This window comes from Penicillium chrysogenum (assembly GCF_028827035.1).
Source record: "Penicillium chrysogenum strain IBT 35668 chromosome Unknown utg000004l_segment0_segment0, whole genome shotgun sequence".
Classification (NCBI taxonomy): domain Eukaryota; kingdom Fungi; phylum Ascomycota; class Eurotiomycetes; order Eurotiales; family Aspergillaceae; genus Penicillium; species Penicillium chrysogenum.
The window spans coordinates 3,925,972-3,949,165 of NW_026622752.1; the positions used below are offsets into that span (position 1 = coordinate 3,925,972).

The 23,194-nt window shown below is 49.4% G+C and overlaps 6 protein-coding genes across 6 annotated transcripts; 2 read left to right on the plus strand and 4 right to left on the minus strand.

Moving 5' to 3' along the window:
- Positions 1–865: 865 nt before the first annotated feature.
- N7489_007443 (uncharacterized protein) lies at positions 866–1,096 on the minus strand (the record flags this gene model as incomplete). Its single annotated transcript, XM_056713193.1, has 1 exon — positions 866–1,096. The coding sequence occupies one exon, from the start codon at positions 1,094–1,096 to the stop codon at positions 866–868; it is 231 nt and encodes a 76-aa protein (XP_056566908.1).
- Positions 1,097–1,681: 585 nt separating this feature from the next.
- Positions 1,682–6,495, minus strand: N7489_007444 (FG-nucleoporin NUP159; the record flags this gene model as incomplete). Its single annotated transcript, XM_056713194.1, has 3 exons — positions 1,682–5,610; positions 5,667–6,348; positions 6,409–6,495. 3 exons carry the CDS (start codon positions 6,493–6,495, stop codon positions 1,682–1,684), a joined length of 4,698 nt encoding a protein of 1,565 aa, XP_056566909.1.
- A 544-nt stretch (positions 6,496–7,039) lies between these two features.
- pup1 (proteasome core particle subunit beta 2) lies at positions 7,040–8,012 on the plus strand (the record flags this gene model as incomplete). The annotated part of the gene is made up of 3 exons (XM_056713195.1): positions 7,040–7,165; positions 7,238–7,285; positions 7,353–8,012. 3 exons carry the CDS (start codon positions 7,040–7,042, stop codon positions 8,010–8,012), a joined length of 834 nt encoding a protein of 277 aa, XP_056566910.1.
- A 319-nt stretch (positions 8,013–8,331) lies between these two features.
- N7489_007446 (class I SAM-dependent methyltransferase) lies at positions 8,332–12,473 on the minus strand (the record flags this gene model as incomplete). Its single annotated transcript, XM_056713196.1, has 6 exons — positions 8,332–10,273; positions 10,326–10,731; positions 11,201–11,890; positions 11,947–12,108; positions 12,168–12,237; positions 12,456–12,473. The coding sequence occupies 6 exons, from the start codon at positions 12,471–12,473 to the stop codon at positions 8,332–8,334; spliced, it is 3,288 nt and encodes a 1,095-aa protein (XP_056566911.1).
- A 4,927-nt stretch (positions 12,474–17,400) lies between these two features.
- N7489_007447 (uncharacterized protein) lies at positions 17,401–20,384 on the plus strand (the record flags this gene model as incomplete). The annotated part of the gene is made up of 4 exons (XM_056713197.1): positions 17,401–17,967; positions 18,019–18,222; positions 18,275–18,632; positions 18,682–20,384. 4 exons carry the CDS (start codon positions 17,401–17,403, stop codon positions 20,382–20,384), a joined length of 2,832 nt encoding a protein of 943 aa, XP_056566912.1.
- A 558-nt stretch (positions 20,385–20,942) lies between these two features.
- On the minus strand, positions 20,943–22,290 carry N7489_007448 (Gfo/Idh/MocA family protein; the record flags this gene model as incomplete). Its single annotated transcript, XM_056713198.1, has 3 exons — positions 20,943–21,931; positions 21,983–22,116; positions 22,175–22,290. 3 exons carry the CDS (start codon positions 22,288–22,290, stop codon positions 20,943–20,945), a joined length of 1,239 nt encoding a protein of 412 aa, XP_056566913.1.
- Positions 22,291–23,194: the final 904 nt, after the last annotated feature.

Consider the following 23,194-nt stretch of genomic DNA (forward strand, 5'->3'; position numbering starts at 1 on the left):
TGGCTCGCGCTGGCACATATCCTCGGACTATTGATCTTGTGGTTTCATCTCCTATCATATACCGAAGACCATGCCATACATGTGTATTATCAATGGTTGCGGACACTGGTGAACTCCCAAATCCAACGATTTCCACATCGCCCTCACCTCGCCTGAGCATGTCTTCCGAGTACATCTGGTTCCTCGGTGAAATCGAACCCTCATCCTGAAAACCGCCTGCGCAGCTGCAATGAGGAGATAGTCGAATGCGACTGCAGTTTCATTGTCGCAACATGATGTTGGGTAAGAGGGTGCACAGAATGTCTTTTATGATGTCTGATCTCTGCTCCTTTGATACTCTAGATCCTTTAATATTTCAGGCACTTGGCTAAGGTATCCTTTAGTTACTTTTCCGATTTGAGAGCCGGTTGTCTTTCAACCAAATGGCATTTCATGACTTACGTGGTGGAGGTTCAACTTCGTCGATCTACTCGAATTCAGACTGTGGTGTTCGATCAATATGGGTCAATGGGCTAGGACTTACGGGTTATGTGCTATTTGCTACATCTGAAACTTTGCGTCTTTCTTGGATATCTTTTTTCCCCTTTCCAACATAGCTGCTTTATTCATCTGTCAGATACCCTCAGTTGACTGCATACATCATACCTCTTGCCTTTATTCTGATACTCGCAATCTACCAACAGAACAATAGTTTCTATACGTATGATGGCTCTGGTAGAACTGTTTGCTCCCTCGAACTAAGGGAAAATCACACTCCGGTCAAGATAAATCCTGCCTGTCATTATTTCTGCGTGCCACCAGAGAGCCAGAGTCTTAGCCTGATCCCTGACTGTATCGTTGTGTTCCTCGCCCCTGGGGATCCCAACTACTGGAAGCGAGAGACACAGGTGTCTCTGGTAATGCTGGGCACTAGCTGAATACTAGTCTCAGCATGTCCGATCTGATGAACTACCCAATCCATCAGCTGTTCGTCCGTATGGGTAAACCTCATTGCTTCAGGGAATTCGATGGTAACCCAAAGAGCTGCATCATCTTCGGGGTCCACCAGACGTTCCCGTGCCATGAAAGGGCATCTATCACTTGCGCGTCCTGCCATTCTGTTGGTAGATAAGATTGGTTAAAGGAGACTAGGCTTTGCTGGAGAGTTCTCTGGAGGAATACTGGTGGTGCTTGTGGTGTGGATGTAGAGACTCGAGGGCATTGCCAATGCCTTTTATATTGTTCTACCACGTCGGCTGGAACAAAGACGTCTTACCATTCATTGATATAATAGCTTTGAATAAGAAGTCTTTGATTAACCGATGAAACCAGTTTTGTTCTATCTTAATGCGTAAAGATGTGCATTTCCTTTGCCTATTTTTACTTTGTCTTGACTTGTCATTGTTTTACTTTGTCAGTTAAAGATGCGTCTCCAGATACAGGGTCGATCAGGAGGTAAGTTTACACAATGAACCGCATGTAGATAGGGCTTCCATTTGATAGCTAACTTAGCCACTCACTGTGGCGCTGAAAAAAAATCCGCTACATACGTATGTGCATGCCATGACTCCCTGGCCCAATTAAGACCACCAGATACCAATCCACGCTGAAAGCAAATTCCCCAAATATCGGATCAGAATCTTTAGAGAACCAAATAGAAGCAAATAAAAAAAATGAGAAGAAACTGGAGAAACTGGAGAAACTACCAGTCATCAACGCCTCGCACCTTTGCCTGCTTGTCCTCGAAGGCCTTCTTCAAGTTGGCATTCAAGTGCTGGCGACGCGACTTCTTGGCCTTGTATTGGACGGCTTCTTCTTGCGGGACGGCAGGTTCGACGACACCCTCAACACTGCGGAGACGGCTCTGTCTCACTGAGCCAGTGACACTAGCCCGGAAGTTGAGACCGCGCGAAGCGGAATCGGGGGTGTGATAGGCGCTACCGTCAATCGAGCCTCGCGACCCAGGAGTCATGGGGATACGGCCGGCAGCGGTCTTGCGAGGAGTAGAGAAGGGGGACGCCTCGCGGCTTGGGGGTCCTGTGGGAGCAATGTCCACGCCGAGCTTGCGCATCTGTGCCTCGAGAACATCGATGTCTGTGCTCTTGCCCTCGGCCATGCTCATCATTGTAGCAATGGTCTTGGTGACGGCCTCGACGGTTGGTCGGTTCCTGCCGGCGCCACTCGCCTGCGGAATGTCGGCGATTTTGGCACGCAGGAGGGAGACTGCCTCTTCAAGAGCGGCCATCTTGACCTGAATATTCGTGAACGTGGTGCGTAGATCATGCTGGAGCGCACCTTGCTCGGCAGAAAGTGGTGCTTCGAGGATAGCGCCGATGTCGGTGTGTGCGTCAAGAGTCTTGCGGATGCTTGCAAACTGGCCTCGCAGGGTGACAACCTGCTTTGTGAGCAGGTCACGGCATGCATCGAGCTTTTCATCCACTCCCTGCACTCGCTGGTTGTCCAATGATTGTGCAATTGAACTAATGAGCTCTTCGAATCTCTCAATGTCCTTCAGGGCCATCTTCGTGTCGAGAATGTCTGCAGGCTGGTCGCTGTTCAGAACCATCACCCAGTCATCAATATCAGAGGGTTTCTTGGGCTGCTGGTGCAGAAGGAATCCCGCCATTGACCTAGCATTTATGCCCAATGTATCTACCATAGAGTTGATGTCACGATAGAGTCGCTCGACCTGGCCGGCAATACCTGGCTTCGCAGTCTCGCCCATGTAGTTTTGGTGGGGCAAGAACGGATCCAAGGTATTAACAGGCTCAACGGGCTGAGCTAGTTCATCTCGGAGTCTATCGTCATCGTCATCGTCCGACAAAGACAGAACATCCTCTTCCTGAGACTGAGCTGCCGCATGTGCCCGTGCTTGCTTCTCTTGTTCTTCACGAGCAACATCGCTGGCCTTTCTGAAGTGACCATCACGCTGGGCAATCTGAGTAAGGGATGCCTTGCGCGAGTGCAATGCGCCTGTGGACCCCTTACGGCCGTGTGACTTCTCGGAGAATAACACGTTCTTCTTCCCGCCGACCCGAACTGGGCTCGGTGAACGGTAGGGTTCCCGATTGCCTTGCGCAATGGGGCCCGGGGCAGGAAGCAGTGGCTGCTTAGGGATCTCCCCAAATAGCTGCCGAGGAAGGCGGCCTTTGTCATCCGCGGTTCGAGCGGGACTGCTGAAGAATCCTCCGGTGGAGCTTTGCTCGGAAACTGCACCAAACGAGCTCTCAGCTGATTGCTTGGATTTGGCGATTAATGCTTCGTCGTGTGTGATTTCTTCGCCGCTATCACTGAAGTCTGACTCGCCAGCGGCCTCAGACTCTGCATCGGAGATACCAGATTCTTCAGATTCATCTGGAATTGGAACTGCCTCTTCTACAGATTTGGTCTTTGGCTTTGCGGTGAAGTCAGGCGGCAAGGGTGCCTCCTCGGGGACGGCTGCAGCCTCAGTTTTTTTGGGCTTTGTTAGGAAGTCTGGAGGAAGGGGAACCTCGTCTGCCTTCGGAGCAGGCTTCTTCTGAGTGAGGAAATCAGGAGGCAGGGGGGCGTCATCCGTCTTCGCGGCAGGTTTCTTCTGAGTGAGGAAGTCGGGAGGGAGAGCAGCATCCTCCGTCTTCGGAGCGGGCTTTTTCTGAGTGAGGAAGTCTGGAGGAAGGGGAGCATCGTCCGTCTTGGGTGCAGACTTCTTCTGCGAAAGGAAATCAGGCGGTAGAGGGGCATCATCTTCAGGTTTTAGTGAAGCCTTCTTCGCCTTGGTGAAATCGGGAGGAAGCGGGGCATCCTCGACAGAGGATTTCGATACGTTGGAAGAAGCAGAAGTATCTCCAGCGGCGTAACTAGCCCGGCTGGTAGAATCTGGTGGCAATGGCGTCTCCACGTCGATGCCTGCTGTGCTAGATAGATTCTTCTTTGGTGTCTCTGTCTTGTCAGACGGTGCTGACAGTGGACTGGTCATGCGGTTTTGGTCGGCATTGGTGCCAAACATCGAGAATGCTGGCTTGGTGTTCTCTGTCGAAGTCGCTGTCTTTGAACTGAACATTGATGTGGGAGTCTGTGAAGCGGGTTTGCTTACCCCGCCGAAAATTGAGAATGTATCCTTATTCACAGGCTCGACGTCTTCAGTATCATCCATTGATTCACTCGGCGACAGGCTTCCCTTGCGGGGCGTTGACACCATCTCGTCAAAGGAGCCACCAAATGAGAACGCTCCGGAAGAAGGCTTGTCTGCTTTTGGCAAATCATTGACAGCCGAGCCATCGCCTTTGAAGCTAGACTTCAGCTCAAAGCCACCTTGGGCAGCGCCGAAGGGATTCTTAACCTCGTTGGAAGCTGGAGGAGGGAACGAAGTCTGAGGCTTGGCTCCAAAGGGTGAGGCAGAGCTCTTGGCGAAAGCACTTTCACCAGTAGAGGCCTTCGCGAAGGGCGACTGTTTCGGCTGTGTTGCCGCGAACGGTGACTCTGTTGGCTGCTTCGCTGCGAATGGTGACCCGCCTGGCTGTGCTGTCGCAAATCCACTGAAGCCGCCTCCGCCGGAGAAGGCGCTGAAACCCTCACCGCTAGCTGCTGCACCTTTGGCTCCGAATGGGTTTGCCGGGGAGCTAGACTGCCCAAGTCCAGATCCCATAGCCCCGAATCCAGACTTCCCGAACTGTGGCTGTCCAGGGGTACTGGGAGTGCCGAATGATGCGCCCGGCTGAGAGGGAGTCCCAAAGGCGGGAGCAGGGGATGATGGCTTTCCAAAGGCCGGACCAGGACTTCCACCAAGCCGGGATGGACTGCCAAATGCTGGGGCACTTTGTTTCCCAAAAGCAGTTGCGCCCATAGTTGAAGCCCCCAGAGCTGATGGGCTACCAAAGGCAGGAGCTCCCGCTGGCTTTCCGAAAGCTGGTTGTCCAAATGCTGATGAACCTCCGAACGATGGCTGTCCAAATGCAGATTGCTGTGAAGGGGCAGGGGCAGGGGCCGGGGTTGGAGCTACGGCCACCTGCGGCTGGGAGGGAGCTTGGGTTGCCTGACCAGACGAAATCAAACCCGAATACGGGATGTTTTGGCGAATGGAATCAGCGTAAACAAACCACCACGATGAGAGGATACCATCGTTGTTCAAAAGAAGAACCCCGGGAAGGGGCGTTGAGCTCTCCAAGATGTCGGAACCAGGAAGCGGCGCGACGACATTTTCCGTGGCTGACAGGTTTGGCGCTAGGCCAATGACCGATGTCTCATCCCCAGATTCCTTCAACGGGACACTGGCACGTTTCGTGTCGTCGCTTACTTCTGTGGTCATGAACTGGCCAACATGAAGTTTTGTTCGTTCCTCGTTGGCCAAAGGTTGGTCAGATCGCGTGATGAGGCCGAGATCAGTTGACGCAGTCGACGCGACAATCAAGACGTCTCTCAAGTGAGGCTTGTACTCTCTAATTCTGGTGATAAATTGGAATGCGGGACCACGCTTCAGCATAAAGCCCATTGTCGAGCAGACTTCCGGCAATTTCTGGATGAGGAACGGTGCCTGCTTGCGGCGGGTTATGATGTAGTATGAAGAAGCTGGGTTCATTCCACTATCATCCTCGGGAACATTTGGTGTGTACGTCACGAAGAAAACATCGTTTTCAAGCCATGCGATTGATGAAACTGTATAGTCGTAAGTAAAAGCGCACGTTTTGTTCTGACAGTTATTTGAAACTTACTGTGGCAATCTCCCTCCAGATCAGATGGTCGAGGAACTTCGGCCTTCTTCGTCCCATCTGGGGTCATCTGGTATCCAGTGCCATCGGCCAATCCAGCAATAAGCTGTTTTCCTTTGTTGCTCCATGAAGCACAGCTGACACCATCCTTAAGAACGGGGCCACCGGGTCCAGGGACTAGGCTCCCAGCCTTGAGATCGGCGATAAGAAGCTCGCCGTTAACGGTGACCAGCGCGACGAGTGTAGAAGAAGGGTCAGGGTTTGGTGCCAGTGCTCGTAGCGACACGCCGTTCGTGGGAATTGAAATCGCGGGCTGTGCATTTCCCTGCGTGAGTGTGTTTGTATCGAAAACTGAGATAGTGGGGCCATTCTCCGTTGCGAGAATCAAGCCGTCGTCGCCCGGTGTGAATGCCACATGGGTGGGACGTGAAGGCAGGGGAATGGTGGCAATAGGTTGAAACGGCTTCGTTTTCTCCATATCTTCCCCAGCCGGCGCCTCGATTGATTTTCTGATAACATCAGCGGTGCTGATTACCAGCGCGTCTGGTCCAGCGCCAACAACGAGGCCTTTGGTGTGTGCGACAGCCAGAAGTGAGGAGGTAGGAGCAGGGAGCGCGTCGTCGGGCCATGCCGTTGGGAGGAAGCGGATGTTTGCGTCCCCGGAGACGCCTTTGAAACCGACTTCCTATACAGATATTAGAAAGGGTGATCATGGTGAATGAGAGCTGTGGTGGGGTAGACATACATCGGTACAGACATCGGGAAGCTCTGGACCAAGCTCCGCAGAGGCGCTTCCCCCAGCGGGGTTTGAAGCACCGAAGTTGAAAGCCATTCTAAGCTTTTCGGAATTGAATGCCCCAGAAGGAGAACGTGTGCTTTCGCTTAGAGGAGAGCTATGTCTGAGAGCATTAGGTGAAGGTGAGTTGGGAGGTGTGGAGAGCGAGCGTCGATGGAGTGACTGAGGACTCCGGGAGAAGAGGTTGAGAGTATGCGCGAAAATCTTGAGGTTGCGCGGCTTCCCAGGGATGAGAAGACGAGCAAAGAATAGAAAGGGACGCAACGGGTATTGCCGATGCGCAAAGGGTTAGAGAGAGAGAAGTCAAGAGAGACTACATAAAAAGCATTGAATGCGAAAATAATGTCCGGCAAAAACACCTTGTTTATGCCTGGTAATTAAGGCTTCAATTTAGGCTGCGGGAGCTTCGTCACTCCAAACAGCTCACTTCCTCTTCACTCCATCTCCAGCTTGCTACCCCATTCGTCCATCCATCCTTCTCGATCTGCCCTGATATTCGAATTTTGCTCTCGTCTCTTCCTATACTCATTCTCTATCCTGATAATCAGTTCAGCTGGTCGCGAATACCAGCGTTGTCACGATGCCGGGCTTCGACTTCACAAACTACAACCGCAACGCGGCGCTCCATGCCAAGGGCGTTCCCCTTCCCAAGGCCACAAGTACCGGTACAACAATTGTGGGCTGTATCTACGATAAGGGTGTTGTGGTACGGTCCCAAACGATGCGAAGAGGTTCATACGAGCTGTGACCTAGGAGCTAACTCGAATCGGAATTACAGATTGCAGCAGATACCCGAGCTACCAGCGGTCCTATAGTAGCAGACAAGGTAAAACATACCGACGAGACCACCTGAATTTTTCTTTTGAAAGATATCTGACCTTTTTTGTCTTTAGAACTGCGAGAAGCTACACTACATCGCGCCGAAGATCTGGTGTGCTGGAGCCGGTACCGCCGCCGATACCGAATTCACCACGGCTCTCATCAGCTCCAACGTCGAACTGCACTCGCTATCAACGGGCCGCGACCCCCGTGTGATCACCTGTATGACGATGCTCAAGCAGCACCTCTTCCGGTACCAAGGCCACATCGGAGCGTACCTGGTTGTTGCAGGCGTGGACCCGACCGGCACTGGCCTGTACACTGTGCACGCACACGGATCGACAGACAAGCTGCCGTATGTGACGATGGGCTCTGGATCGCTGGCTGCGATGTCGGTGTTTGAGTCGACCTGGCAACCAGACCTGGACCGACAGGGTGCCATCGACATCTGCGCCGAGGCAATCAAGGCTGGTATCTTCAACGATCTGGGTTCTGGTAGCAATGTCGACGTGTGTGTGATCGAGAAGGACCAGCCCACCCAGCTGCTCCGCAACTACATGAAACCCAACGACCGCCCGCAGAAGGAGCGCAACTACCGCTTCCCCCGTGGCACCACTGCTTATTTGGACCAGAGGGTTATCAGCAAGGAAGATATGAAGAAATATGTCACGATCGAAACTCTGTCGGGTGATGACAAAATTACTACTGGGGACAGCATGGAAGTTGATACTTAGATTTTCTTGAAGATGCACTGACCAGTGGTCTTCTTGGATTGATTTAATGCACGCGTCGTTTTCTTCTATCTAACTGTGTTTTCTGTACGATCATACTTCGGGAAATACCACGGACATACTGTTCGTGGACTTATGCTACAAGGTTTAGAGCAGTTATCGCCAGGGCAGGAAATCGGAGTCTTCAGAAACTTGATCTGACTTTCGTGTAGATTGTATGCTCAGCTAAGCACCCTCTGGGCAAGGTAGTATTGAAGCAGGGGTATCGTATCGCTCTATTTTATAACATTTTCTTGTGTAGACATTCATTCACATACCACATCTACCGCCAGTCAAGCCTCGATTCACCAATCTGAGGCCGAGAAGTGAGTTCTTCAACAACCTCAGAGCTTTCAAACTTGCCGACGATCCAAAGGATGTACTCATACTGAGTAGGCGAGATACGACGACCGTCACGGCGATACCGGACAACACCAGCATGATACAAGGCCCGCACGAACTCCGGATCCACGGGCCCGCCGTGTCTGCGAAGATACACGTAAAGCCAGTGAACCATATGGAAAGACTGGGACGGCGTCAAGTGCTTGCAGCAGGAGAGAGCCACTGCCAGCTGGTTTATGAGGTTGACTGCAGCATGAGGATCGGGGCAACGGCTGTTCCGCGAGCCTGGGTGGTATCTCACGAGGACTTTCTCATCAGGATGGGGAATAGGCTGCCAGGCTTTGTGGAGGCTGACCTTGAATGGGGTGTTGTTGTTGAGAAGTCGGAGGATGGGCCAGATGTTCTTCGAGTCTCCTGATCGAACAACACTCAGGATCTCCTCGACCGTGTCCGGGTTGGTGAGGTTCATGCGATGGAACATTTGGTCGAATGTGGTGTGGAAAAGTCTTTGTATTCCCTTATATATGGATGGGTTTGTCCACACTTCAGCTAGGGAAAGCTGTGAGGTTTCGAGTTGTTCGAGGGTCCTGCGGGTGGTTTTGGTAATGGAAGTTTTGCCCTTTTTGGTGAGGGCTAAGAGGAGAAGGCTGTTGTATGGGAGATCGAGGTCATGAAGTTCCCGCATGAAGTTTGGAAAGAATGTGCCTCTGGTATCTTGTGTCACCGTTTCATAAAGATTGAGCAATGAGTAGATAGGCCGATCGGTTGCTCTTGCACTCTGGTTGTACATGGGCCCAGTGGATCGGCCAAGCGTTCGCAGAAGCCAGAGTCGCAAAATGATCTGGTGTTGAGTTGAATGGCTCAGGGGGGCATGCTTGGTTTGTGTTTGAACAAATGGTAGAGGGAAATCGAACCAGACCTGTGACTTGGCAACAGTCGAAATGACTTCGGCATTCGAGAGGCAATCCCGCCATCTTTCAAGCAATTGGTTTCTGGAGACCCTGTCTGCTGAAGACGATGCCAATGCCTCTGTTACGCGAATGACACAGTCCGCCGCACTGTTAACATCAAGCTGGCTAAATATCTTGTCGGGAAACGGCAGGCTTGTCTCCGAATCGCCTTCCATAGTTTCCAACCAAGTTTGAACCAAAGCAGAAGGCCACTGGCTGCGACTGTCTGCATCATGGGTTTCGATGATGAGTTCCTCGGCAAAACGAAAGCTGCGAGTACGCAAGAGCTCGCCAAGCCAAGCATCAACAATTTTGCTGTCCAGATCGTGATACCCGAGAATGTTACAGCTCCCAATAGCTTTCCACATAGCCCGGTAGTGCTTCAGCAAAGCTTTGTGGTCCCATGATCCCAAAGTCTTGTTTCGTTCGACGATTATATTCGGTAAAGCGGTAATGATCAGGCAGATTTCATCGGTTGAAATCAATCCCAACTCTAACGCCCGATTAATCGCATTCAAAACAGCGGTCCGTTTGCCGCGTTTCGTCTTTGTTCGAACAAAGATTTCGACAGCTGCAGCGTAATTTCCCGATCCCCGGGTGTTCAGGAATGGATCATCTAAGAAGGCAATTGCTTCTGTAAGGTCTGGGTCTGAGCGAGCAAGTAACCGCTCGAATATCTGCCGGCTGTAACGCGGCTCCCGGTGGAGGTCAATTCTCAACCGACGAGTGAAATCCCTTGCATCTTCAATGCCCCAGTTCTTCCCATTTAGAAATGCTTCCAGCATCTGCTCTCGCGTGGCTTGGTTCGCATTGGCGGGATACAACAGAGGAGGATGAGTAGTATAAAATTCGGTAGGTTCGGGTCCAGGCTCCGGGTTCTGGTCAGAGAAAGAGAAAGGTAGTTCAGGAGGACTCAAAAAGGATCGGCGAGACCTTCAAAGGACAATTAGCGGATACTTAAAAGACTTTTCATGTCTCGTAGCACATACTCTGAGTTTCAAATGGCGCTCTCTGCCACGGATGGTCGGTCCACTTCATGTGCTCCCTCCCATTGCGGCCAAACAGACACGCGATATCTTCAACCGGACCTCCTCCTAGGCTTGCCAGAGCAGTATTTCTTCGCTTTGCTAGGCGTCGTCGTGCTTCCAATGGTCCGGGAACGCAGCTCCCATGGCGCCGTTGACCGTTGGCGAAGCGACGAAACGTGGCTGCGAGTAGGTCATCGCTGATCCAGGGGTGGTCAAGTGTTGGAGTAACTGGTGGCTTTAGAGCATGCCGGTAGGCATGTCTGCCGAAAGACATGGGGTTGGCTATGGCATGTGCAGGCCAATTGCTGTCTTGGGCTTGTCGCAAGCACTTGCTATCAACTTTCGCATGGCAGCCTTCCGGTTCTTGGCGTGATGACTAATCCCCACATCGCTCCGGGGCGGTGGACGAGTCAACGGGCCAATCTTTGGGCTTCCATTATCATCACTTGTCCACATGTATCATATTTTGATTTGTGGCGTTCATATATTTACTTTAGCCAGTATCTTTTTTGTTTTGTACGTTTAGCTTGTTTCTGTTTAACCCGGCTTTTCCTCATGCCACGCTCTATTTAATCGTTCCAAGCCGCCTTGGCTGAATATCAAATGTTCGCATAGTTACGTTGTATGGAAATGGATTTATATGGACAGAAGGGAATTGAAATCATAAACACAACGCCAATGCAATGCATGCAAAACTTCGCCCACCAATGATATCACATGCTAATCATCTCGGAGAGGAGATAATGGAACGGTGTGGTAAAACGAAAGACGACCTAGGTCATGACGACCTCGGGAGAAAGCAAGGGAGCAGGAACTCAGGAAGCAGCTTCACCTTCACTGGGAAGAGGCTTCCGCCCCGTCACCACATAAAAGTCCATATAAGCATGGACACTTCGGTCCTGTATACACTTTCTCACATCGACGAGAAAGACTTCAATTTCAGGTTTCGACCACCCCAGAGCAAGAAAGGGCTTATATGACCACCCAGACAAAGCATCAAGCCAGTTGTGCTCACTCCAAGTGCCGATGGCCTTTAACTTCTCATCCTCCGGCCAGGGATTCATGGGGATTTTGAAGAGTCGTGATTCAACGTCGACGAATCCTATCTCTCTCATCCACTGCGCAATCCGGTGCGCGATCCGGAATTGTCTTGGTGGATCGGCATCCCGACTCGATCGTACATTAAGGTCTACCCAATCATGTATGGCGAATGCGCTGTATCCGCCGTCTTGGTTTTCGGGAGGCATGGTCCCATCGTCGCATTTCGGTTTCGGGTCGAGCTCGTGACATTCAATGTATGCTCCCGGCTTGAGGTGTTTGAATGCCTGTCGTAGTAGACGTTTGAATGATGGCATGGCCCCGGTCATGTGGCCGATGTGAATGAAATCAAAATAATTCTTCTTCCATAGCCACTCTTCTTCGGTGGCATCATCGATCAGGAAATGGACGTTGGGCGGAACTTCGGTTGGCTGCACTGGGGACAGATCCGTCCCTATTATTTCGGTGTTTGGAAACAAGGCCGCTGCAAGACAAGTTGTGGTTAGACAGGAATTTCAGGGCTGGGATAGGTGATCATACACATCTCTATGGGCCATATCCCTGAGCCGGTACCAATATCAAGAATATGTTTTGGGTCTTGGAGGGGAACATGGAATAGCTTTCCATCCATCGTCATTTTGAACATGTGATGTTGCATGTCTAGGCGTTCTATCTCCTGTTCATCATTGGGGTATATATAAGCTAAACACTGGATTAGCCATGCTGTGCAAGATCTGATAGAGCCGGGTTCACAAACATACCTCCCTCGTGGTACCGGTGATAGGTTCTTCCATTCTCAACAGGGTAATCGGTTACACTGGCAGTCAATGACTGTGTGTCACTGTTATGATATGGTCAGTCACGCCAGTCTTTGATTTGGTGGAGAAATAAGAGGAGAGAAGGGCGAAGGTAGTATTACCACTGGTCAGCATGAGGTGCCTTCACAATTTTACGTTAGCAAGAAAACCGATAGTAAAATAGCCACCAGAATATCAATAACAGTAGAGTATTGACATGTGGACCATACTATATAAGAGAAACAAACTCACCGGACGTCTAGCACCCATGTTCACCTCGATCTCATCCAGCAGGGATCAATAGTGGCAAGTATCAGAGCGCTCTGCGGGATGGCGGGTGAGCTATTCCTTGGTGAAGTGGAATCAGGAATTAATCTGATACTCCATTCCACGTCCCAGTATAAAGACAGAAAGACTCAGACTGACGCAAATCCGGACATGATTGAAAAGAGAAAGAGGGGAAGAGCCCGACAGCTTGGGTTAAGTTATAATCTGGCAGGGCGGGAGGACAATCCCGACAACTATAATTCAGGCGTAAGATCAACATTTGAAATTGAAAAACAAAAAGCAAAAGCAAAAGCAAAAGCAAACCCCGGTAAGTGGAGCTCTACAAGAATGGTAAAGGTAGAGTACCTGAGGAGTATGAAAGAGTAAGCTTGGAAGATGCCCAGGCGCTTTAGGCGTGAAATCAATTAAAAGCGGAAATAATACCCTTGTAAGTTCCCTGTTTTCGGTGGAAAAAGGTTTAGTTTTCTAGTGGAATTGATTGGACGAAATTAAAATGTAATTATAAATTTTTTACTTCATATTCTTTTTCCATTTCGCTTTTCCCTTTTTAGATATTCACCTATCTGGAATACACACAAAATATTAACCAATTTCCTTTCCATTCAGAAGGAAAAGATCATGAAGTCCAACACATTTTTCGGCTGTACGATGTTCCAAGTTGGACTGTTGGATTGATAGAAGGACTCTTTTTCCGACGATCCTCCGGCTCCCTGACGTGGGACCCTGGATGGTACATAAAGATACATGTTCTCCCAGACATTTGACCCAGGGGACATTATCTCGATCCTCGCGATCGAAGGCTCCGAGCTGGTTGAGGTCGATCGACCAATGGAGGTCGGTCCCATCTCGCTGGGAATATGCAACCCGCCCAGCCACGGGCCGCCTTCAACCTTTCTGCTGGGATTTTTCCCTTTAAATTCAGCCCGATCAGCAGAAATCATTTCCAAGAACACCTGTGCAGAATTCTGCAGGGTCATCCTAGAAATAGTAATGGAAATTATTCCCCGAGGTTATACGATTTCTCTCTTTTTCCATACATATGAAGCCTTCAAATCAAAATCAAAAGTAAAAGTTCCGCTGATAATAATGGGGTCTTAGACTGGAAACTCTCGGCCCCGTACGGAGTAGAGACGTGGAGCTGTTGGGATTTTCCCTTTCCTCTCTCAAATTGAATTTCATATAATCCGTAACAGTCACGGGTACTCCGTACCCATACAGTGCCCACGCCAAGGCCTATTAATGCGCATACTCCGTATTCGGTTTTGACTCTAATATCAAAGTGTCAGAAAAATTCCGGAAGATTTACGAAGTCCCGTATAATGCTCGAAGTTTCCTTTGTTCTCTTTCCTCCCCTGATGCATGACGACTCGGATCCGTACCGTAATTAGGTCTGGCGGTGGGAAAGAAAGGAGATGATCTGTCAGAATTAGTGTCACTCGGGGCGCTCTGAAAGCCTGGACTTTCTCTTATTTCCCCAAATTGGCTCCGAAAGGAGGGGCACAGGGGATCTGGAAGTGCGTCACGGAACATGCACAATAGTTTCCGGTACTCTGGGTCTTCATATTGATTTCAATCTTTTATTTTTATTTATTGTTCAATCTGGTTCGTCTGGAGTACCCAAGAGTTTCCACCCCGAGCTTCTAGACCTAGGACTCTTCTATCAGCGCTCTCGTGCAGATGTCGATCAAACAAAGGCGTGATTATAGTTAGCGTGTAGGATATCTTGGAGACGGAAATTACGAAGGTACCCAGGTGTATCCCCTAATTTCATGTGCAAAACGTTCCAACCCTACACAAAAACACCTACAAAGCTACCAATGTATTTAACCTTCTGGACTCGGAGTACTCCGAATCAACGAATATTCGAATATTATCTTATATATTATTACTGATGCGACAGAAAGAGGGGGGGGTGGGGGAGGGGAAAGCATAACGCGTCAACAATGGGTCAGTAGTGCAACCTTGCAGATATGAATCCCAAGCACAGCACCCCTGCAGCCGTCCCAAAAATAATTCTTTCGCTGCCATGGTGTCGGGTTTCCATGCAAAGGGAACCTCCCGGGAATTTGTTGGAATTGAAATTCACCCGGACCCGGCGACTGGGAAAGTTTGTTCGGGTTCCATCGTGTCGGTAACGCCGGCCCCAGAGCCAATTTCCAAGGTTTCAAGTTGGGACCTGCACATGTGTATACATATCTATTTTGACGGGCTTTTCAATCGGGTTTTTTTGGGGGCTAATTGCCTGTGCATGTTGACGTAATTTTTCGGGGTTAATTTATGTCTCTGATGCTACATAAGTACGACAGTAGATGCGTGGTTCGTTGAACCACAACCCATGAACTGCTACCTAGCCTTGGAAGTTGGCACTCCGTAGCGGAGCAGCTCGGTAGTGGAGACAGCCCTTAGTTGTTTCCAAGGTTTTCCTCTTGGGGGCGTTGTTTTAGTCGTTAAAATTCAAGTGTACTCCACTATAAGCGGGTCTTGTACGGTGTATTTACCATGGTTCCTTTTATGTGGGGAGACAGATAGGGCATTGGAAATTACCTACAACATACAGGGTTTGTTATTTACCTAGATAAGTGTTCACAACCGAATAAGTCCAAGTACAAAGGCCCAAGCCGAGACACATGTCACACGATATGCCAAGGCTCTGACAATCAGATAAATGGCCTATCGCCGAGTCTAAGACGAGAAACAACGTACTCACTTCACTATGCTCACTGTGCTACTCCGTATGTATCTAGTACCGAGTGGGCAGAGCTGTACGTCGGAAACTTCAGCTGGCCAATATGTATTTGACCAGGGGAAGAAGAAAGAGCGAGTGTCAGGCGTTCTAAGCAAATGTATGCAACGGAAATCACCTTGGGCTGCAACCTTGCTCCCGCCCTCGGGCCAACTACATGCACATGGAAGTATGTTCTTAGCTCCATTCTTGACAACTCATCTACTTCTAAAATAGCCAAAGTCTATTGGAGGCGTTTTTGAGTCAAGTAAGACATACTGCCTGGAATCCTTGCCAACGTGCATATCGGCCCATTGCCCGTCTTGGGTCTTTCGCTAAACGTATTTGATACTACGTGTCATGCATATGGAACGGCCTACTGGCGAAAAGGGCAGACCGCTTGAGTATCCTCGCATATAATTATCCCCCACAAATGATACCACTAGGTTTTATTGGCTGCGGATGAGATAGACCTGTCTATCCGCAAGAATTATCACTTCGCAGGGCGACGTTTTCCTCAGCTTGCGGGTTGCACTGAGGACGCACGAGATACAAATACGGGCCTAAACAGAAGAAATGAAAAAAGAAACTTCCCTTTGCCATATTCTTTTACTTCAAATGCTGGTAAATCAAACCCATCAATCAACCATTAACCCTGTTGTGAATGTAGGTGCGGGGTGTATTATTCACAGGAATGATCGGCTAGACAGATCCACACAGTTCAATTCATGGTCTCGGCGAAAACCCGCAGCACGTTCTCACGTTTATACGGAGTAGAGGGGAACAAGGTTTCCAAAGGGACCCATCGTCTAAGCAAAGTTAATAATATTTGGAATTGGAACTGCAAATCATTTACTAAAATCCGAATACGACTGGCCCTAGGTGGAAGCCAGACGCCCCATCGACACGGCTCAGTACTAAAAGGCGTGAGCACCACACAACTGTCAGACGCAAGCGAAATGTAGATCATGCACGTCTACGCCGTATTGCTCTGGAAAGGAAAATCATCCAATAACACCCCGGTCATCCACCAATGAGGAGTTAGTGTCAAAATATTGAACCTAGTATCATCCTTGTCGACATTCCTTTTAGGGCTTGGTTCCATTCAGAAAATTACTCTACAATATACGTTGTAGATCTCGCTCCAGAAGGGCCTTTGTTCACTCTCTAGGACAGTCTAACTGGTCAATCAGCAGACTTATCTCCACTGCCGTGAATTTTATTGGCTGGAACGTGTCCATCCTATAGAATCCATTCAACTCTGCGAGGGAGAAAACAAAGAATGGCTGGGGCATGCGTTGGACTAGTATGCTGATAGCGATGTAACTATACCATGGAAATTATCCGTACACAGTATATGCATGTCGCTTTGCTTAATGTTCTGATCCCTGTTCCTTTTTACTTTCTCGGAATGTGCAAATCTTCTAGAAGACGACGTATTTATAGACGACACATATAGGCATGTGATCCTTCTATTATGTATTCTATGGTGATCGGTTGCTGTCCAACTACGTAAGTCATCCCTCCATATCCTAGGCGAGGTGTCATCGAGGTGTCATCTTCTTGGACTCGTCTTCTTTTAGCGCGGGGTTAGGTTGGCTTACCTGCCTTGCAGGCTTAGTTTTGTGTCATTCGCGAAAGTCAGTTTTCCGAGTTGCGGTGAAAGAAAGACAACAGAGGATCTCTTCAAGTGAATATATATATCAGCATTCTCACATGCTCTTCGTCTTTAACCACGAAATATAAGTAAGACGTCTACAAAATTATACATGCTTAGCCCAATGGCTGGAATAACAACGATATAGCTAAATGAAAAGAGTATTTAAATCGGTTAATATATACATGCAGGATAGAACGCAATCAGCTTACTTCCCAACTGGGTTATATTGATATCGGGGCGGATAAATCAAAACCCGACATGACGCACCTTGTGATCTCGAAGGGCTCGAGACGCAGTGCATCAACGAAGCTTTGGCGAGGACATATTTTGATTCTGCATATATCATCTCGAAGAAATATTGAAAATTTGCATATTTTCTTCCTTGATGTTTCGTCTCGTTAGTTTTGTGAAGGGGGTGGGGTACTAAAGCGCCATTTCGTGTGCTGATGCGCGACGCGCAGAGCCTCGCCGGACAAAAAGCCTGGGAATCTGCCGCATGATTTTGCCTTCCATAAGTTTGACTTTCAATGGTGCGGCAAACACCAGCTCGCTCCGCAAGGAGCCGGGTGACGCCTGCCCGTCAACCAAAGCGTCAGAGACAGACAGATGATCATACTCCAGATGTCTATCAGGAACTGTTGGAGGAGGCTGAAGCCAGAGATCCCGAGCAATTTGCTTCAGACAGGCCGATAAAGAGGCGCAAAGCCGGGGTTACGAAAGCTATCCCTGTGGGATTAGAGGCCTCGGAACAAACACATCAGGGCGCAGAAGCAAACAAAGATAGCACCCAGGCAGTGCAAACCATTTACGATTCATCGACATCAGATGAATCAGACGTTGACTGGGAAGACGTTGAATTACAGCAACCGCCGCAGTCTTTGTTGAATAAACAATTTGCTTCACAAGGCGACGACGAGATGCTCCAGATCACATTAGAGCAAGAACCCAAGAAGCACAAAAAAGCAATTCAACGAAGAAAGCCCTTAAATGGAGCCGAGAGAAAAGTCAGATTGGATGTGCACAAATGTCATATTCTTTGCCTTCTTGGTCATGTTCAGTTGCGCAACATGTGGTGTAATGACGAGGAACTACAGGTGAGCGTTGGCCCGCTTGCATATATTGATTGAAGTCTAACAGCATCGTAGGAATTCCTAAAGAAGACACTGTCTAGGAAAGTAGTCGCACTTCTGCATCCAGATGAGGATAAACCACATTATACCAGATCCACAACGTTCATGGACGGTCTCAACCAGGCTGGAGATACCTTCGCACGCAGATTTCGGGTTACCAAGCCAGGAATGAAACGGGCTCACTGGGCGGAAGATGAATCGCAATTGAAGCAGAAATTGGTATCCTTCACAGGTTTTACATCAATAATTATTCACTGACACGAATATATAGGAGTCAATCATGTCAAACGCTGAAGTCTTTTTGTCTAAAGGGGATTTCCGAACACAAGCAAAGACCATGGAAGGTTCCCGGGACTTCGGGGCTCAGCTATTCTGTGCCCTGTTACGGTCTGTAGCTGTGGAGGCGAGACTTGTTTGCTCATTGCAACCGTTGCCATTTTCTGGCACTGTGAAAGACATGACGCCGTCCACACCAAAGCATCAATATATTGTGATATCGTCAGACGACCATGGATCCTCAACAGATGAACGCAGCAAGAGCGAAAAGTCACCTGCAGCTTCAAGGACTCGACGGATTGGACAGCCTAAATTTACCCCCTCGCGTCCCCCACAACCAAAATTCCATTCAGGTATGTGATTCCCAGTGACTGTCAGTCTACGGCTAACTAACACGCACAGGTTTAATTCCGACATCGCGAGACTCATCGTTTCCAGTGTTTTGGGTGGAAGCTTTCAACCAAGCTGCACAGAAATGGGTTCCAATTGACCCTGTTGTGACAAAATCCCTTGCTAAACCTTCGAGATTTGAACCACCCGCGAGCGATTCACTGAATTTGATGAATTATGTGGTTGCCTTTGAGGATGACGCCTCTGCAAGAGACGTCACTCGCCGCTATGTAAAAGCATTCAATGCCAAAACGCGGAAGCTCCGCGTGGAAACCACACGGAATGGGGAGGAGTGGTGGGATAAGGCACTAAAGGCCTATGAAAAACCCTTCTTCGAGGATCGGGATGAGGCAGAGATTAGTGAACTAACATCCAAATCAGCGGCTGAGCCCATGCCACGCAATATCCAAGACTTCAAGGACCATCCCGTCTATGCGCTTGAGCGACATGTCCGTCGCAATGAAGTGATCTATCCCAAACGCGTCATTGGGCACGTGGGGTTGGGGAAAAGCACAGCACGGAGTGAGACATCAGAACCTGTTTACCGTCGATCTGACGTGCATATTGTGCGAAGCTCCGATAAATGGTATCGCCTTGGGCGGGATGTCAGAGTTGGCGAACAGCCTCTCAAGCGTGTTGCTGCAAGCCGAAATAAGGGCGGAGGCTTCAGTGATGATGAAGATGAAAACGAGCCCCAGGAGACTACCTTATACGCCGAGTTCCAGACAGATATCTACGTTCCACCACCGGTGATTCAGGGAAGAATCCCGAAGAACGCATATGGAAACCTCGACGTCTATGTGCCCAGTATGGTTCCGCCTGGCGGTGTTCACATCAAGCGGCCGGAGGCTGCTCGAGCTGCTCGTATCCTTGGCATTGACTATGCTGACGCGGTCACTGGATTTGACTTTAGAGGCCGTCGTGGAACTGCTGTACTCGGGGGAATTGTTATTGCCGTCGAGTACCAGGAGGCGCTCGAGGAAGTTTTGCGGGGTCTCGAAGATGAGAGGCGGAATGCCGCACTAGAGGCAAGAACCGCGGAGGCTCTGCGGCTTTGGCGCCTCTTTTTGATGAAGCTTAGGATTGCAGAAAGAGTCAAGGAATATGCTGGCGATGACGAGGAACAAAATCTCGAAGATAAAGAAGGCGAAATGGACGCTGAAAATTCTGGTGGTGGTTTCTTTCCTGAACCAGACCAACCATCCAATAGCCCGCCTCCAAGATCTTTGGGAAAGGGCAAAATGGTACATGATCAGCACTATCCCGAAGACTACACAGAAAACGAAATGGGACCATCATTGGGCGAGGAGGATACCCTTGGAGGGGGATTACTGCCCGATGATCAAGATCCAGCTTCGAACCCGGTGGAGCCTTCAAAGCCTGCACCTTTGACCATTAACCGGACATCGATCCCTGAGAGTATCGCCAGGAACAAAGCAGCGAAAACCCCTCGCTACTCACTGGTGGTTGTCCCAAATCACGAATTGAACCCGACCTCCGTACCCCAAGTCCTCGCAGGATCATCGGACAAAGTTCCTATCGCAGTAGATTCATCCACTGGCTCCAAATCCGCAAGCGTGGTTACTATCTCCCGGCCGCCGTCACCAGTGCCCATCTATGATTCTGACAGTGAGATCGAGAAGGGATCTTTGCTTTCTGAGGATCCCGAAGATGAGGATGCAATTCCTGAATGGCTGATGTCTGATGAGGACTAATTTTTGGTGTTCAGATCTGTCGTATGTTACCTATGTATGTAGGACATGGATTAACCTAGGAATGGGGCTTAATGGAAGCATGTACTCAACGGCAATCTCATGAACCGTTGGGTCTATCGAAGAATGAGTTAGACCAGAGATGAGTGCGTGCCAGAGACTAATATCCTGGTGTGGTCTACTTCTTCCTTGAGTCACGGGCAAGGGGAATGGGCAAGGGGATATATAGCTTATTCTTCCCTTTCTTGCCGCTCCTTGCTGCACTTCGTGTACATCATGAGGCTGTCTTCCCCAGTTAGCGACGGGTCAGGCTTTCTGTCTCTTCTTTCGATCTTTTTGAGGCTGATTGGAGTTAAGAACGATACACGATACCGTACGAGGTATTTTAATTTGAATATACATATGAAGCTCGGTGAAAACAAAATGTGAGCGGAGAACAAAATGGTGAATCCTGGATAAAACAGATAGAATACCAAAATTATCGCCTCCGGAACAGCGGCGAGGAAGAAAAGATCCTATAGGAATAAAAGAACAGCCAAATTTGTGACTTTCGGCCGCCGATTATTTGAACGAACTAGTAGGTCGTGGACCGAGACCACTCTTTTCGTAGGCCATATCCAGCATCTTCATCTGGGCAATCGAGTCGCTTCTATCAACCCAGTGTTGGGTTTTCCGGCCCTTGATGCGGTTGACAAACTGCTCTAACTGGTGTCTGTAAGATATCCAGTAGGATTCACCGGGCAGGTCCGCAAAATCACCACCAGCTTCCTTGAAGGTGTATGCCTTCCGGGACGTTTTCTCCTCCCACTTCCGGATCACATTGCCTGTATCCTGGTCACGAATCTCATAAACATCTTTGATATCAATACGATGCCAGTAGAGCCCGTGTATAAAGCTATGGAGGGTCAACTCGCGCTTTTGAGCCTTGAGCTGTGATTCAGGGAGGCTCTTGTCTTCCACGATGATCTCCTTGTTGGTCACTGTGATATGCGATGGGGTCCAGAACGTGGGTCCCCTTAGAGTACTCGATGCCTCACCAATTCCACCGTTCGGGAAACGAAACTGGGCTCGGAAATCATAGTCGCATTTGTCGTGGATCCCATCGGTGTAGGCGTGCACCTCACAGTCCAGACACTCCTCAGGCTCAGCGTTGAAGAGAAGCCGCAGGGCAGCTAAATTGTAGGTTCCCATGGCCATCATACTGCCACCCGACAGCTCGTAGTTGAAGTGGCTATCGTCCTTGCTGGTTAGCCACCAGGGGATCATTGAGACGGCGTTTATGTGGACAACATTCGCCGGGTCGATCAAAGAGCGGAAGTATGACCAGGCTGGGAAGAAGCGACTGTGGAAAGCCTCCAGGAGGACGGGGGCATTGGGTTGAGAAAGCTCAGGTAGGCTGAAGAGAATCTCCGCCTCCGTGGAGTTTGACACGGAGGGCTTCTCAAGTAGAACATGCTTGCCAGCGCGAATGGCACGGACTGCCCATTCATAATGGAGGGAGTTTGGAAGGGGGATGAAGACACAGTCAATGTTGGGGTCATTTATAATATCTAGTCATATCAGTAAGTAGTTGACCTGGGTTGCCGTTGGCGACAATTCACCCTCGTATGAGTCCCTCACTTCGGGTATGCCGTGCGACTTAGCAAAAGCCTCCGCCCTCTTACGGTCGCGAGCAGACACTGCCTGGATAATGACTTCTGGGTGGGATTTGGCTGGAGTAATTAAAGCGAGTTGTCTAGTTTTATATATCGTGTCAACGGGTTAAGCTTCTGGCATATGTATATTTTACATACGCGATGCCGGCAGCTCCCAAAATGCCGAATTTGAGAGCATCTTCCACCTTAGCAGGTTGCTGCGGCGGAATGAAAGCCTGGTAGATCCGACCAACCATGGATACCAAAGATGCCATGATGCTGCTTGACACCCCAGCCAGTACGTCAGTCAATGTTGCAGCAGATGATACCTTCATTAACTCACCTCGTAGAATCAGCTCAAGAGGATATAGGGAGAAAGAGGGAGTGTTAATATGTGTGAGAGAAAGAGCGTGAAGAGAACTTTATCAGAGAGGAATGAGAATATTGCGGCCTATCTGCCCAGTTGTCTCAGTCAATAACCGGTCTGTGCTCCCCAATGACCATGAACTGGCTCTACTCCTAACTAGATGATATTGCAGTGTTGCAGATGAGATACAAAGGATTTGCAATGTACTTTATATATGGACATGTACTCCGTACAAAAGTCAAATAATGTTTTAACCCGGGCAATACTCGATTCGGTGAGTCGCACCCGAATCGGGGGCTGGAGGCTGAGCCACTGCTCCCTCCCTGCCAGACGACGCGCGCAACCTGATATTCGGCATCATCAACATGCACTATCTGAATGTATTAGGAGTCAATATCTATGCTCATCGGAAGCGGAGGGACCTGGCAGAGCAAGGAGTGGCTGTACGGCACAATGCGCGTAAGCCTGTTACTCTAGCAAGGCCCCTAGAGTTTCATTTCGCCTGTTTTAGCTTTTCTACGAGTTATTATAAATCGGGGAATGAGATACCTTGCTTAACAGGGTCTAGCATGTCCTGGAAAGACAGCTCAGGCTACTACAGCATACAATATAGCAAGTTGATCTCTAGTTTGGCTAATGTAGCACTATATGGCAGGTCTCTTCAACAGCCCGGCCGGGCTAGCTCAATCGGTAGAGCGTAAGACTCTTAATCTTAAGGCTGCGGGTTCGACCCCCGCGTTCGGCTATTCCTACAAAAAACTTGAGATTTCTTTTTTTTTTTTTTGCTTTTTTTTTGCTTTTCTGCTCTGTTC